Here is a 12,623-nt window from a genome sequence, read left to right on the forward strand (position 1 = left end):
GCGTGACACGTATGCACGCATATACCGTGTTTCGCCGCAAAAAATAGCTACTCTGTATAGTTCGATATATAAATTAAGGTACCTTTTAATCATTGTCAATTGTTTGCCAGCATAAATCAGTTTCCGCAATTAGAATCTTTTGTATATATAGTGTATCTATTAATTATAAAGCTGGTATAAACAATTTAGTTGGTAGTTCGGAATATTCGTTCTCCAATGTTTTGTATCCAAAACTGCCTGGATGTATTCTCGTTATTTCTCGTGTGAGCATCATACTGGAAGAGTGCAAGGTCCATGCAGGTTCGGTCTGCGGCTTTTGTGGTATATAAAAACCAAGGTTAGCCGTAATCACCAAACCGCATCTTGGCATTTCAGACCGCATGATTGGTGCTGATATGTGATTGATAATTGATAAAAATTCGGTATGAACAAGTTAAAGGTTTCCAACCGCGATACCAACCACGGTCAAACAAATTTTTAAAAATTCCCATCTACGTGTAAATTGTTAAGTAAAAATATTCTACACTTATTCTGTCAGTTAATATTGTTCCCTTATACACGCGCTTTTGTGCGTTCTCTCAAATCATAATGAAGGTTACCTTATTTACCGGCTTGTTTGCCATATTATACAAAACCGCGCTGTGTGGGCAATGCCCGGATATGTGGATGAAATTCGGCAGTAATTGTTATTTTTTTGCAACTGATTTTCCTGGGTACGTTTTGTGTTAATCGATCAGGGTATACCAGTAGGCTATTGTCTAAAAAAGCCATTATAAATTTTTGAGCGCGCCAGCTGTCGAGAAGTAATAGCCGTTGAGTAGAATTCATTCACCTTTTTAATTCTCCAAATTTTTTATTTTAAAGGGGAAATTTTTGGGAAACGGCTGCGTTTTGTAAAATGTTTGGACCAAACGCTCATTTGGCGGAAATTAACAGTATGGCGGAATATTACTTCCTCCGCGATACAGGTACGTAAAATAGTGTTTTAGGTCATATTTACACAATCATTGCGCGAAAAGCTGCTTATAATACTTCACATTCCATATAATCTATGCAAATGTTGTTCCCATTATACTAATCGTAAAATATTACACTGAAACTGCTCTCCTTTCATAATGAACAACTTCCTTAGTGAAATCTTTGGGAAAGTGGCCGCTTGGACCATGGTTGGGCATGATACGACCGCATTCTACTAAGACCACGTACATGAACCCATCCACCGGAAAAGAAGCGGATGATCCAGAGTTCAATGAGAGTAAGACACTGTAATATTACAGTTTAATATTATTAGTGTCTGCGTAAATATGAGAAAATGAATTATCCTATACTGCGCGCAGCGCCGCAGACACTAAACATAATTTGTATATTACTGGAAGACGTAGTCAATTAAACTGATTAATTTAAAGTGGTGCACAATCTGGAGTCCAGAGTGCAGATTAATGAAAACTGCATGGGCTTCGATGCCAATGGAAATGGATTTGGATTCTGGAATTGCACACATAGCGGCAGTCCATTGTGTGAAATCGATGCCGGTGTATCTATCCAAGGTATACAATCAATTCTAAATTTTAAGTAGGTTTATTTCCAACAGGAAAGTATTGGTAGCGGATCTATCGCGCAGCGTTTTTACTCTTGTTCTCTTAAATACTGTAAACGTTTGTAGCGTGAGCATGAATATTTAACCTCAAGCGCAGTTAGCGCAATAAGAACTGATTCTCATGCTTTCATTACAGGAACTGCGACACTGATTTTATGCAGCCTCGCCATTACGCTGTTCAGCTGTTTTGTAAATGCTTAGTAAATTTCTTTTCTGGAACTACAAGTAAATGTCTCCAAGTGCTTCTTTTATACTGACAAGTTGCTGGAACGTGACCTGCATTCTTCTTATGACCTTGTAGCAAATTCCATTTTTTGTGGCGAGTGTCCAAGATAAGCAGAATAATGTCACCAGGTTATAACTTCACGTGTATAATTATGAAAATCTTTTGGTTAGCTAACGAGGTCCACAGTGTGCTGTGGTTCTGGTCTCAATTTACCTGTATAGTCCGTAATAATCGAGATTTATGGAACAATAATACGGTACATACCAGCTTGCGAAGGTTGGGCCCTGAAAATAAAAATATAAACTTCCACCGTACATGAACACTGCGGCTGGGCCGTCATGAGATGTGAATGATGTAAAATGACTTCATCATGAGATTTAATGGCCCACGTACGCAATCGTTATCAATTTTGCAATATTGTTATGTACTTATACTGTTTAACGGTTAATACACGAATGCAGACAAAAAGATGTTTCGTTTTATTGATGTACTGCAATAACTGCACAGATTTCGCTAGTAAACAGAAGATACCCTGCCATTAGTGCTCCTACGGTTGTTTGGCATTGACATGCCCACATGTGAGAATTTCTCTATCTTATCTCTTAGAGTTTGCTTACTCCCGTTTCTCAGATTTATACCAGTAGTTCATGTTTTTGTTTTTGGGACAAATCTGTCAAGTGATGGTTTGGATGATAGAGAACTATCGCGGTAGAGGCTAGAGACATGCTAGAATGAGAAATTAGTGGTAGTACGGCAAACAAAATCGACTTACTTTATTCATAACTGTATCAAGGCGGATGCAAAATAACTTACGATGATAACTTACCGCTATATATTTCCTCTATAAAGCACCTCGCTCGACACAAAGTTTACTATGAAGAAATGGTTAAGGGTGAATTTGCCTCGGGCCATTATGAATAAGGTACGAAGCAAACGACCATCTACTGGACGGTCCAGATCGTCGTCCACAAACAGTGAGGAATCGACACACAGTTCCGGTAAAATACATTTTCGGCTTTTGTCGCCACTATATTTTTCATCATATAAGCTGCTCGTTTAATAACTGATTTGGATATTGATGCTACTTAATGGTTACCGTATACTGATTTAACTGCATATTTGGCAGGTCATCCGACCTGCAAAAATGTCGAAGAATTGGTTTCACTGCACTCAACGCCGCTTGATCGCATGGAACTGCTACAAACACTCGCAATGCCTATTTTGGAAAATTTGCGAAATTTCCATGAGCAAGGGCAAACTGGATTTGAATTTCGACCAGATCGGATGATGCTCAGTGAAGCCGGAACTGTCGTATTGCAAGAGCGTCCGGAGAACGAAATGGAGGAAAAAGTTTCGAAACGACACTCAGACCAGGCATTCCGAAGCCTGCTTTACAGTTCGCCGGAAATGCTGCGTGGGACCGATGCAGACAACCCGGAAGTAGCTGCTTCATCTGATATCTGGAGTTTTGCTTGTCTATGTTTGTACATTCTGACCGGTAGTGACCCGGTTGTTTATCGTTTGCGCAAAGGCGAAGAAGTCTCGCTAAACCAGGATAAAAACCCTTTCGTGGCGGTAACCATGCACGTTGGCAACGGAGACAGCCGACCGGAGTACCGGCGATTCTGTCAAGATTATGCCACTTTGGAGGAGTTATTTGCACAGTGTTTCCGCTATTTCCCGAGGATCGACCATCGGCCGCAGCGCTTTTAGAAAGTGCCTTTTTCCGAAACGAGTCACTAAATTGTCGAATGTAATATCTGTTGACTATCAATGCCGTTGCAGATGTAAATGTAAAAGATGCTACCGTTTTATTTGCCTCAGCTGGATCTGGCGTTTAATTAAAGTATTTTTGATTAAGTTTATGATCTGTGGAGGTTTTGGTTCAATCAAGCATGCAATAAACCAAATCCTTACGTTATTACGATGACCAGTTGAGGTGTATGGTGATTAAAATCATGCTGGTGATTTTATTTTGCATTTCGCAGGTAGTTACTAGAGTAGGTATTCCCGTCGACGATAAGTTAAAATTTTAACCGCATGTCTATTGGGCTAGACACTAAATAAAATGATATAAGTACGTAGAAGGATACTTAACAGAAAATGGAATCACGAGGAATAACAACTGCCAAGTTGCCAACCACAACTGCGTGCCTACTGCACGCAGGCACGCAGCACACAAGTACTAAGCGTTGGTAGGTATCAGGAAGGACAATAATATAATTTATTGAGACAACGTACAATTCATGTACAACATAAATATAATAATACGACTATATCAGCATGCAGGCAAATGATGTAATCTCCTACAGTTTACACTGTACTGGGTCCAAGTATCAAGTTATATAGTACTTTCAAGTTATAGTATCAAGTTATATAGTGTATGACTACTTTCAAGGGTCATTGGCATTTTTGTGGGTTTATTACAGAGGCCATAGGCAAAGCGTGGTGGGTACGCGTATTTAAATTGGGTCGATCAATTATCCCATCTATGAAAATGTATCAGCGTGCAGTTCATAAAATTCAAATATGAACTGCTGATAGTTTAGAGCTGTTATCTCACTGCCGGCAGAGTTCAATGCTTCATAAAAACAAAGAAATGTTATAAAAATGATTGGCAAAACAACGATTCGGTTTCATCCAATGTTTTGCAGAGTACTTTCAATTTTTCCTAACACTATTGTAACAGTGCGATTTAGCGAAAGAGTTGGACGTAAAAGGATTACAGACTACAGTTGTCATGCCGAAGTGGTACGCTCATTTTCTTTTGTGTAGGGTCAGCAACAAGAAATCCAGCAGGAGGCCAGCAGGCGCAGCTCTTGACGAAACTGACGGAGCAGAAAGAATTGGTAAGCAAACGTATTAATTTTATCAATGCATCCATAAATGTAAAACCAGGCAAAGTAAACGCGGTTGAAAACGCGGTTTTTTTGAACACTTTATAATCTACGCATTCAAATTGTTACAGACGGAGATAGCATGCGAAATACCGAACAGCTGGTATCCCAGCAGCGCGGCTGTTCCGGTCGCCTGGAATTACTGTGCAGGCTGCTAAAACCGGTTTTGGAAGGGCTGGATCTCTTCACCTTCAGGGCAAAGCCGGTTTTGAATTCCGGCCGGATTTGCTGCTGATTAGCGAAGCCGGCACTGTCAGCTTCCAAGAACGCGTCGAGCGTGAGATCGATGAAAGATACTTGAAGAAGCATCCGGAGCAGGCGATACGGAGCCTGCTGTACAGTGCCCCGGAGGTACTACGCGGTGTGGAGAGAACAAACCTAGAAACAGCCAGGTGCTCCGATATCTGGGGTCTTGGTTGCTGGTGCGTGTATGTACTAAGCGGAAATGATCCGATGTTATACCGAAGACGGAAAGAAGAAGATATTTTGATAAATCAGGACAAGAACGCTTTTGTCGCCATTACGCTGCACGTGGGCAATGGGGACTCGCGACCGGAATACCGGCGATTTTGCCAGAATAATTCCGTTTTATTGGAGTTCTTCAGTCAGTGTTTCCAGTATGATCCGGAGAAACGACCGACTGCTGCTGCACTGCTAAACAGTGACTTTGTGTGTAATCCCTTGACCGGTGATCCGGCGTTCGATGGCGATTACGTGGATGGAGAATCTTTTTGGAGAAACGATTCCGTTTAAGAGCTTAGGTTCATCGTTCAGTCAGTGTGGATATTCGGTAGCAGGCAGAATACGTACGGTGAAATGAATTACCCAAATTGTGCTTGCTAGTGATTAATAAGTTCTTATAGGACAACATGCACACACCGATATACAATTTCGATACTTGTGGTGTGCCGAACTGAGAGATCTGCGACCACGGATTCCCGCTGTCACCGGGGCAGAGTTGAACTAGAGTTTTTACCGGAATTTGTATCGGAAGTAGCAACAGCAGACGATCAACCAAGAGATACTCAACAAAACCGCCGCAGATTCAAGGATTGTTATGAACTCTGCTTGAATGAATTACCGCACTCTGGGAGAACGTTCTGTTTGCCGAATTTAAATGATAAATTACTATTTGCAATTTCGATGCTCAACCGATGCCGCTTTCGAAACAACAAGCCGAATAAAGCTATCGCGAAGTGTTTTACTTGCAGCATAGACTCGTTATACAAATTTCCATCGTAGCTGATAAACTTAATGCAGACTCTTTACATCATGTGAATTTACCATCAAATCTGCGCCGTGCAGTAAACGCTTATCAGCCATGCATTCGCAATACGCGTACTTTTGGGTAAATCTGGGTTTTTTTAAAATTACCTACTACTGCAGATAGCAATTCAAAAAACCAGCTTTACTCAAAAGTACAAGCACATGGTTATTGTTATTTCACTCTTCGCAATTTCGTGGCGAGAAATTTAGTATAATGATATGAACACTGGATTTTGCAATAAAGAAATGTGACACTCTGATGCGGCAGACTGACTTTTTTACGTAGAATAAGGTATAACGGAAAGAATGCTATGTGTTGTTTACTATCAGCAACTCGATACAGTTAGATGAATTTATCGGTGGTACAAAGCGTCAACGGAAAAGAATGATTGAATCAATGATTTCGCAAACAAAATCAATGAAAAGATATCTGCAAAAGGACAAACTATCGGATTGATTATAATAGGCTAATAACAAGAAATGTTTATCACATTTGCAAAGCAGATCAAGCAGATCACAGCAACTATATGAGCATCACAAACTAAGCACATTAAAAATCTGAGCTGCACGGTGACCTTTACTCACTCTGATCAAAATAGGGATGCTGCAGCAGTTGGGCAGCAGTTGGACGATGTTCGGTGTCGAATTCCAAACATGACTCAATCAGTTCTAACAGCAGCCGATTAGCCACGACCTTTCGATCCAGTGGTGGCAGTTTAGGCTTAGCGAGACGTCGACCGACGTGGAACATAACCGGAGTAATGCCTTTGTGCACAACAAGGCCCTCACCACCGTCTCGCCATTCACAGATAACCGGTGCCTTTCCGGTAACCAGCACGATGCCCACACAACCAACACTCCATACATCAATCTTTCCGGAAATTTCTTCCTTGATTGTCGTCTATGTCGCCCAGTACGCGTAGCAGCTCAGGCGCGGCGTAACTAGGCGTGTAGGCATTGGTGACCTTTTCCGATTTCAACTGTCGTCCTACGGCGACACCCTCAAAATCGATGATAACGATGCGACCTTCTGGCATATGGAACACCAGGTTTTGCGGTTTAATATCGCAGTGGATCAACTGCAGATCGTGTTGATGTAAATAGTCCAAACCTTGAAGAACATCTCGAAGAATACGGCCTATTTTGCGGTGTTCGAAATTCTGTCTAAAGCGTGATTGTATGGCCCATTCGAGTAGATTGCCGCCTGCAACAATCTCTTATCGTACAAGCATTATCGGTCAAACTGTATAAACAAAATGAACGTACTTACCTGTACAATGCCCTAGCGCCAAAAGGTAATGCACTTTACCGCCAATACAGCCGGCAACGTGCAAGCCATAGTAGCGAATAACGTTATCTTGGCGGATGTTTTTGATCAGCATTTCTGCCTCCAGTATGACCGATAGGAATTCTTTTGGACTCGGCGATGAGTTCCTTAATAACAAAGCGTCTGTCTCCATGCTCAACAGAGAAAACATTCGTGCTGTAAATATGAAGCGGAGCCGGACGGTGGGTTAGGAAGTCAGGTGGACGAATCTCCACAAGGATCTTTTGGACATCTGGGCTCTGGTTCGTCATCACGGGTACATGGTGTAATTCAGCTTGGTGTGGCCCCTTTTAACAGCACTGGCGAGTACGTAATATGTGTTGTAGTTGTTGTCATCCAGTTGTAGTGAAATGAGGTAGTATTTATGCAAACAGTCCTTATATAGACTTGTGATGACACTGTAATAGAACACGAATAGAAACACTGTCTCCAAGTGTTTGTGCCATGATAAAAGTCCTTTCAAAAAGCTGAGATCCATCAATGCGGGTGCTAAATAAAACGATAAGATTGCATTGTTAACTTTGGCTACTAAGCCTTATTTCTACAACACCAGTTCACGCACTTTTCAGCACTGAGTGAAAGTAGACGTTTGGTGGCATGTGGACGCGATAGCCTCATTTCTAACGAATGGGCCGCCTTTCTGATTATTAATTCCGCTGAGACAATATGTAATGACTGCGGATATCATTAGATTTGCGCCATTTTTGGTGCCTTTACGGCGTCCTGGTGATCGCTCATTAATTTTGTGTATTGTGTATAGTACTGAAAACCTGTGGAAGAAGTAAATGGTAAAAGCTGTACAATTTCAGTTAGGTTCTATGCGTTCCGCTATTTTTTTAACGACAATGAATATTAATTTCGTTACGTATATACAGTATATGCCAGTATTTAGTAGAATGTCATATATAATTGCCGATAATGCTTTTGTCAGCAAAAGTAACTAAGTAAAAGTAATCCAATAAAAGTAATCCATTAAAAAATAAAAAATAAGGAATCTTTCACGTATAAAACCTGAACAGCTAGTGCAGCAGTAAAGAGCTTTTAATTTTAAAAACGATCACAAGTGAGCACTATATAATCAGAATCTCTTGCTATTTACTGGAAAAATTAATTACGGTAACAAAGTAAGCTTAATGTTCTGGATAGTTACTTTGACCAATTGACAGCATTTATACCATATTTGTACCGCAGTTCTCAAATAATTTGGATTGTTATTTCCTGATTAGAGATATCCTTAAACAATTAATGAATCCATTGTATTTGTTCTTTGTAGACAATCGTTGAAATTCAATGACTCACTGTGACTGCATTTTTATTGATATGCCCGTTTGAATGAGCCGCCCAGTTTTGACGGTGCATTGGACTTCTGCTATCAATACGGCCAAATTGTAAACTTTCGTAATAATAATATATCTCTACGCATCATCAGCTGACAAATTTTCTGAACCATGATTATTTATCTGAACCTGTAGCCTAAAAACCCAAAAATTTTATTTAACTCAACAAGGCAACAGTTTTTAATAGAACAGGCCAACATGAACTGGAGCGCTGGAAAATCAGAAATTATTATGAGAGAAAATAATCTTGTTAGAATGGCCGGATTACAGAGCAGCAACAAAACGCAGTGGCGATCAGGGTAAACGTGTATCTACTTAGCATCCCTCGATTCTCGTTGAAAGCAACGCGCTTGTACCGTTGTACCACTGCAAGCAAAAATTATTGTCATACTCAAAATAAAATAGACACTCGAAAATTCTGGCTGCTACAATTCCCTTTCCACGCTTACGTACACAGGCGCATGTACGCAAACCAACACTTACTCCGAGACCGCACCAATTTTACATACATTACACTAATTCTAATTTACTTTTTAATTACCTCGATAGGAGAGAGTGGAACGTTTGGATGCGCCACAATCGGCATATTAACAACGCCTGCGTACGTTTTCCCATCGTCACCAGTGCCAACGATGCCCATGACAATCGGATGTATATCCACCTCGTCCATAAGGATCTGTATAGCCGTAATACTGGCGATTTGCTTTTGTCCGGCGAGTAAACCTTGCGTGGTTTGTAGAGTGCTTTGGAAATTGGGGTCCATTAATTTGATTTCTTTTTTGGAGCCTGCAAAGAGTGTAGAGAAATAAGTACGGAAAAAGTTGTGCTGATGCATCTGAAATAAACAGAGAAATTTATGACATTGAGATTTTTCTAAATGACGACTTACTGTCCACAACATAGTGATACGTTTTAAAATCACCAACGTTCAACATTGAGGATATACTGGTAAGCCCGGCCGTTCCTGCAATCGAATTCGGGCCGGAAGGCGTTGGACAACTGGCGGCATGCGTGTCAAACAAACCATTGGTTGGGCAATGCAGAAGGCTGGCTCCGTTCTGCGGCGGAGGTAAAATGTATGAGTAGAACGAAAATAGTGCTATATTATTATGAAGTTAATTTAGTTGCGAATCATGCCAGTTATAAGGCACAAAAATGAAAACAGCCCAGGTACTTATAATCTTACATTGTTAATCAAGTTTAAATCAAATCCATCCGTGGTGTTTGTCTGATTTCTGTTCAGAAAAACTGGATTCACCGGCGGGACGAGGGTTGGTCCGCCGGGCGGCGGGAAGTACTCGGTCAGTAACTCAGGGTCACCAATGGGATTCAGGATATTGGTGGTCCAGTTAACAGTGTATTCCATAATGCAATTGCCTATAAAAAGAATTCACAGCTTCGTTACGTTTAGAATGCAAGCGATTCTTTCGAAACCGGCATAAGTACAAATAGTAACCACTTTCTTTACCGGAATACAACAAGTACGTCTGGTACGGTGAGTACGGTCCCAAAAGGAAGGACGACTCGTCGATGTTTCCCTGGCAAAAAGATTGCAGTGTGCACTGCGGAGCGGGGGTGGTGGTGGTAACCGTTGTAGTCGTTGTCGGCGCGGCCGTTGAAGTGGTGGTCGACGTGGTCGCCGTTGTCGTAGAAGTCGACGGCGTGGATGTTGATTGTGCTGTTGTCGTCACGGCCGGTGTACTGGAAACACTGGGCTTCGACGTCGAACCGCTAACAGTCGCTCGTGTGGTGCTGGTGACAATCGCCGCCGTTGTGGTCGTTGGGCGAGCTGTCGTTGTCGTTGGGCGAGTCGTGGTCGTAGGTGTCGTTGAATTCAGACGCGTTGTGGACGTTGACGGGCGGGCGGTAGACAGTGTCGTAGTCACGCGGGTTGTGGTTTTTGGAGTGTTTGCCCATGAGGTGTTCCACCGCTCAGCTTCGCAATCCCCTAATCATTAATTTAAAACATGTACCGCATTTCAGAATACATATATGAGATATAAGGGAGGTTTTGGGAAAGACAGTTTGTTCTTGATGTGCTTACTGCTTACAGTAGCGGCAGATACGAGGATTACAGCCGTACATATGACTGATCAGCTGACAGTCGGTTTGGCTCAGTCGTGGAATATCGGGCACGGCTTGCGGACCCCGACGGAAGGAGAAAGCAATGCTGCCCGGTCGGGCGAAGGCGGTCGGACGGTTGTGCGTGATACTGCAGGTGTCGTACGGTAGACCCATCCAAAAGTTTTCCAAGTACGCTTGTAAGAAATCGTATCGTTTGTATGCTTCCTAACAATAGGTACAATGTGTAATAATTATACTATTATGTTATCTATGTATTTCAAAGTATTGCGGTATATATAAAGTTAAGTCTATCTCTAGAATTTTATTTTAATAATAATGAATGATAAAGTCGTTTAATGGTTGCAGATATTATGTTTACCGGAAAGTCGATATTTTCCGGATGCAAACGGATATACTCGTTGCGATCCCAACGCTGATGTTCATTCAAGCGACCCAGAGTGATGGCCCAGCCTTTCATCAATCCGACCAATGTCTCATTTAGACAACTATCCGGTCCACGCGGTACGACAAACAACTGGTCGCGACCTTTTTGCGCGAAGCTATGACGGAACCCGGGAAAGGCTTTGCAGTACTGTTCCGGTCGGCTAAAACATCACATAATTTAAATCCTCAAACGCACCTTGGCCTGAACTGATTACTTTACTTATTGTGCAGGAACGGAGTGACCTTTATCTTGGGCCGGCGATCGCGACCATCGGTCTCTCTAAGCCGGATGCATCCCAGTAGATCGCGTTCAATAAAAGCAGCCGATTGTCGGATCCAGTACTGTTCCTTTGGACCTTTTGAATTTAAGTAATATATTCGGTAAATTAAGTTCATGAACTACGAGTACATAGTCCAATGACAAATTCAGATTAGTGGAAAGTGCAGAGTAATTAATACTAGTGAATAAAGTCGCTCTTTTATATAGCTGGCCAGTATTAAACGATTTATACGTACTGTAGTATGGGTCAATGTAAAATAAAATTTCATTAGGATCCGGCCAGCGCCAGTAAAGGTCGATAGTAAAGAATAATCCGCGTTGAACATGATGGGCGTTACGCTTGTTCACTTCTTCGGATGGCGCTTCGCCGTCCATGGAAATAACTGTAAAAAAAACCTGCCGTGATAAAGATCGTCAAGTAATACTGATATTTCGTTTACCATCGGCTAACGCTTCCTGCAAGCTCAGGAAGAAGCACAAGGTTGTCAACACTAATTTCCACATTTTCGGCTGTTTAAAGTGACCAGCATATAGCAAACGATCTACAGTACAGCAGCTAGCCGCACAGACTTCTGGGATATGCGCGTTCGCGTTGCCTTTACTGGACCGTCAGCGGTAGAATGGTCTCGTGGCACTCAAGTGATCCATAATAAGGCTTTTTAAAATTCGCTAAACCCTCCAAATCCTGCAATGCGTTAGCAAATCTTAATAAACCTGCCGCTTGAAAGCGTGCACGACAGCGGCCGTTGACGAAGATGTACGCTTGGAAAATGCTGTGCAAAGGAAAAATTTGGGACTTGTGCGCATTTGATACATTATTATTCAAACGATATTTTGGGTATTTTAATGTGGGTAAATCATTCAACCTTATGTTGACTGTCACGAAAAATATTGTACGGTTGATACGTTTGTGACGCGGTTCTGCCCAGTAGTGACCTCTCTAAACGATAGATGACTCATGCGGTTTGCGTTATGTATTTTTAGCTACGCAGTTCCTGGGAACGCGGCCTCTGTTCAGGGAACAGCTCCACTGGGAGAATATCTAGATCCGTTGTTCGCTGTTCTTAGACCGCCTGCGGTACTTCTATAGTAATACGTACAGAGTACTATGCTCGAGATCCCTGACATGCCATACTTATGGATTAATTCAATGAAGTAAACGTTCTGTGAATTATATTTACGCAG

At 41.8% G+C, this 12,623-nt stretch overlaps 3 protein-coding genes across 4 annotated transcripts; 1 reads left to right on the plus strand and 2 right to left on the minus strand.

Annotated features, from left to right (window-relative positions):
- The first annotated feature begins 418 nt into the window (after positions 1–418).
- LOC129592064 (C-type lectin mannose-binding isoform-like) lies at positions 419–2,146 on the plus strand. Its single transcript, XM_055488049.1, has 5 exons — positions 419–713; positions 865–968; positions 1,133–1,255; positions 1,407–1,547; positions 1,734–2,146. The coding sequence occupies exons 1-5, from the start codon at positions 589–591 to the stop codon at positions 1,796–1,798; spliced, it is 558 nt and encodes a 185-aa protein (XP_055344024.1). The 5' UTR covers positions 419–588; the 3' UTR covers positions 1,799–2,146.
- Positions 2,147–6,734: 4,588 nt separating this feature from the next.
- LOC129598858 (serine/threonine-protein kinase 17A-like) lies at positions 6,735–8,433 on the minus strand. 2 transcript variants are annotated; one of them, XM_055496974.1, is made up of 3 exons: positions 7,876–8,433; positions 7,257–7,802; positions 6,735–7,190 (listed from the first exon to the last, which is right to left on the minus strand). In XM_055496974.1, the coding sequence occupies exons 2-3, from the start codon at positions 7,462–7,464 to the stop codon at positions 6,853–6,855; spliced, it is 546 nt and encodes a 181-aa protein (XP_055352949.1). In that variant the 5' UTR covers positions 7,465–7,802; positions 7,876–8,433; the 3' UTR covers positions 6,735–6,852. The 2 variants fall into 2 exon arrangements, with proteins under 2 accessions (XP_055352949.1, XP_055353015.1); XM_055497040.1 differs by lacking the exon at positions 7,876–8,433 and having other exon boundaries at positions 7,257–7,852.
- A 175-nt stretch (positions 8,434–8,608) lies between these two features.
- LOC129586658 (uncharacterized) lies at positions 8,609–12,039 on the minus strand. The gene is made up of 10 exons (XM_055480017.1): positions 11,879–12,039; positions 11,675–11,821; positions 11,379–11,514; positions 11,094–11,319; positions 10,702–10,939; positions 10,119–10,598; positions 9,837–10,027; positions 9,540–9,708; positions 9,192–9,436; positions 8,609–9,016 (listed from the first exon to the last, which is right to left on the minus strand). Exons 1-10 carry the CDS (start codon positions 11,940–11,942, stop codon positions 8,966–8,968), a joined length of 1,947 nt encoding a protein of 648 aa, XP_055335992.1. The 5' UTR covers positions 11,943–12,039; the 3' UTR covers positions 8,609–8,965.
- Positions 12,040–12,623: the final 584 nt, after the last annotated feature.

This window comes from Paramacrobiotus metropolitanus, unplaced genomic scaffold (genome assembly GCF_019649055.1).
Source record: "Paramacrobiotus metropolitanus isolate TYO unplaced genomic scaffold, Prichtersi_v1.0 Parri_scaffold0000001, whole genome shotgun sequence".
NCBI classification, from domain to species: domain Eukaryota; kingdom Metazoa; phylum Tardigrada; class Eutardigrada; order Parachela; family Macrobiotidae; genus Paramacrobiotus; species Paramacrobiotus metropolitanus.

Excerpts from the sequence above, each read along its gene's own strand:
- LOC129592064 (XM_055488049.1), top strand. The coding sequence starts at position 589 with ATGAAGGTTACCTTATTTACCGGCTTGTTTGCCATATTATACAAAACC. Across the intron at positions 969-1,132 it reads TTACTTCCTCCGCGATACAG|TGAAATCTTTGGGAAAGTGG; the intron begins GTACGTAAAATA and ends CAACTTCCTTAG. Across the intron at positions 1,548-1,733 it reads TGCCGGTGTATCTATCCAAG|GAACTGCGACACTGATTTTA; the intron begins GTATACAATCAA and ends CTTTCATTACAG.
- LOC129598858 (XM_055496974.1), bottom strand. The coding sequence starts at position 7,464 with ATGTTTTCTCTGTTGAGCATGGAGACAGACGCTTTGTTATTAAGGAAC. Across the intron at positions 7,191-7,256 it reads GGCGCTAGGGCATTGTACAG|GCGGCAATCTACTCGAATGG; the intron begins GTAAGTACGTTC and ends AGATTGTTGCAG.
- LOC129586658 (XM_055480017.1), bottom strand. The coding sequence starts at position 11,942 with ATGTGGAAATTAGTGTTGACAACCTTGTGCTTCTTCCTGAGCTTGCAG. Across the intron at positions 11,320-11,378 it reads ACTCCGTTCCTGCACAATAA|CCGACCGGAACAGTACTGCA; the intron begins GTAAAGTAATCA and ends GTGATGTTTTAG. Across the intron at positions 9,017-9,191 it reads TTCCACTCTCTCCTATCGAG|TGGTACAACGGTACAAGCGC; the intron begins GTAATTAAAAAG and ends TTTTGCTTGCAG.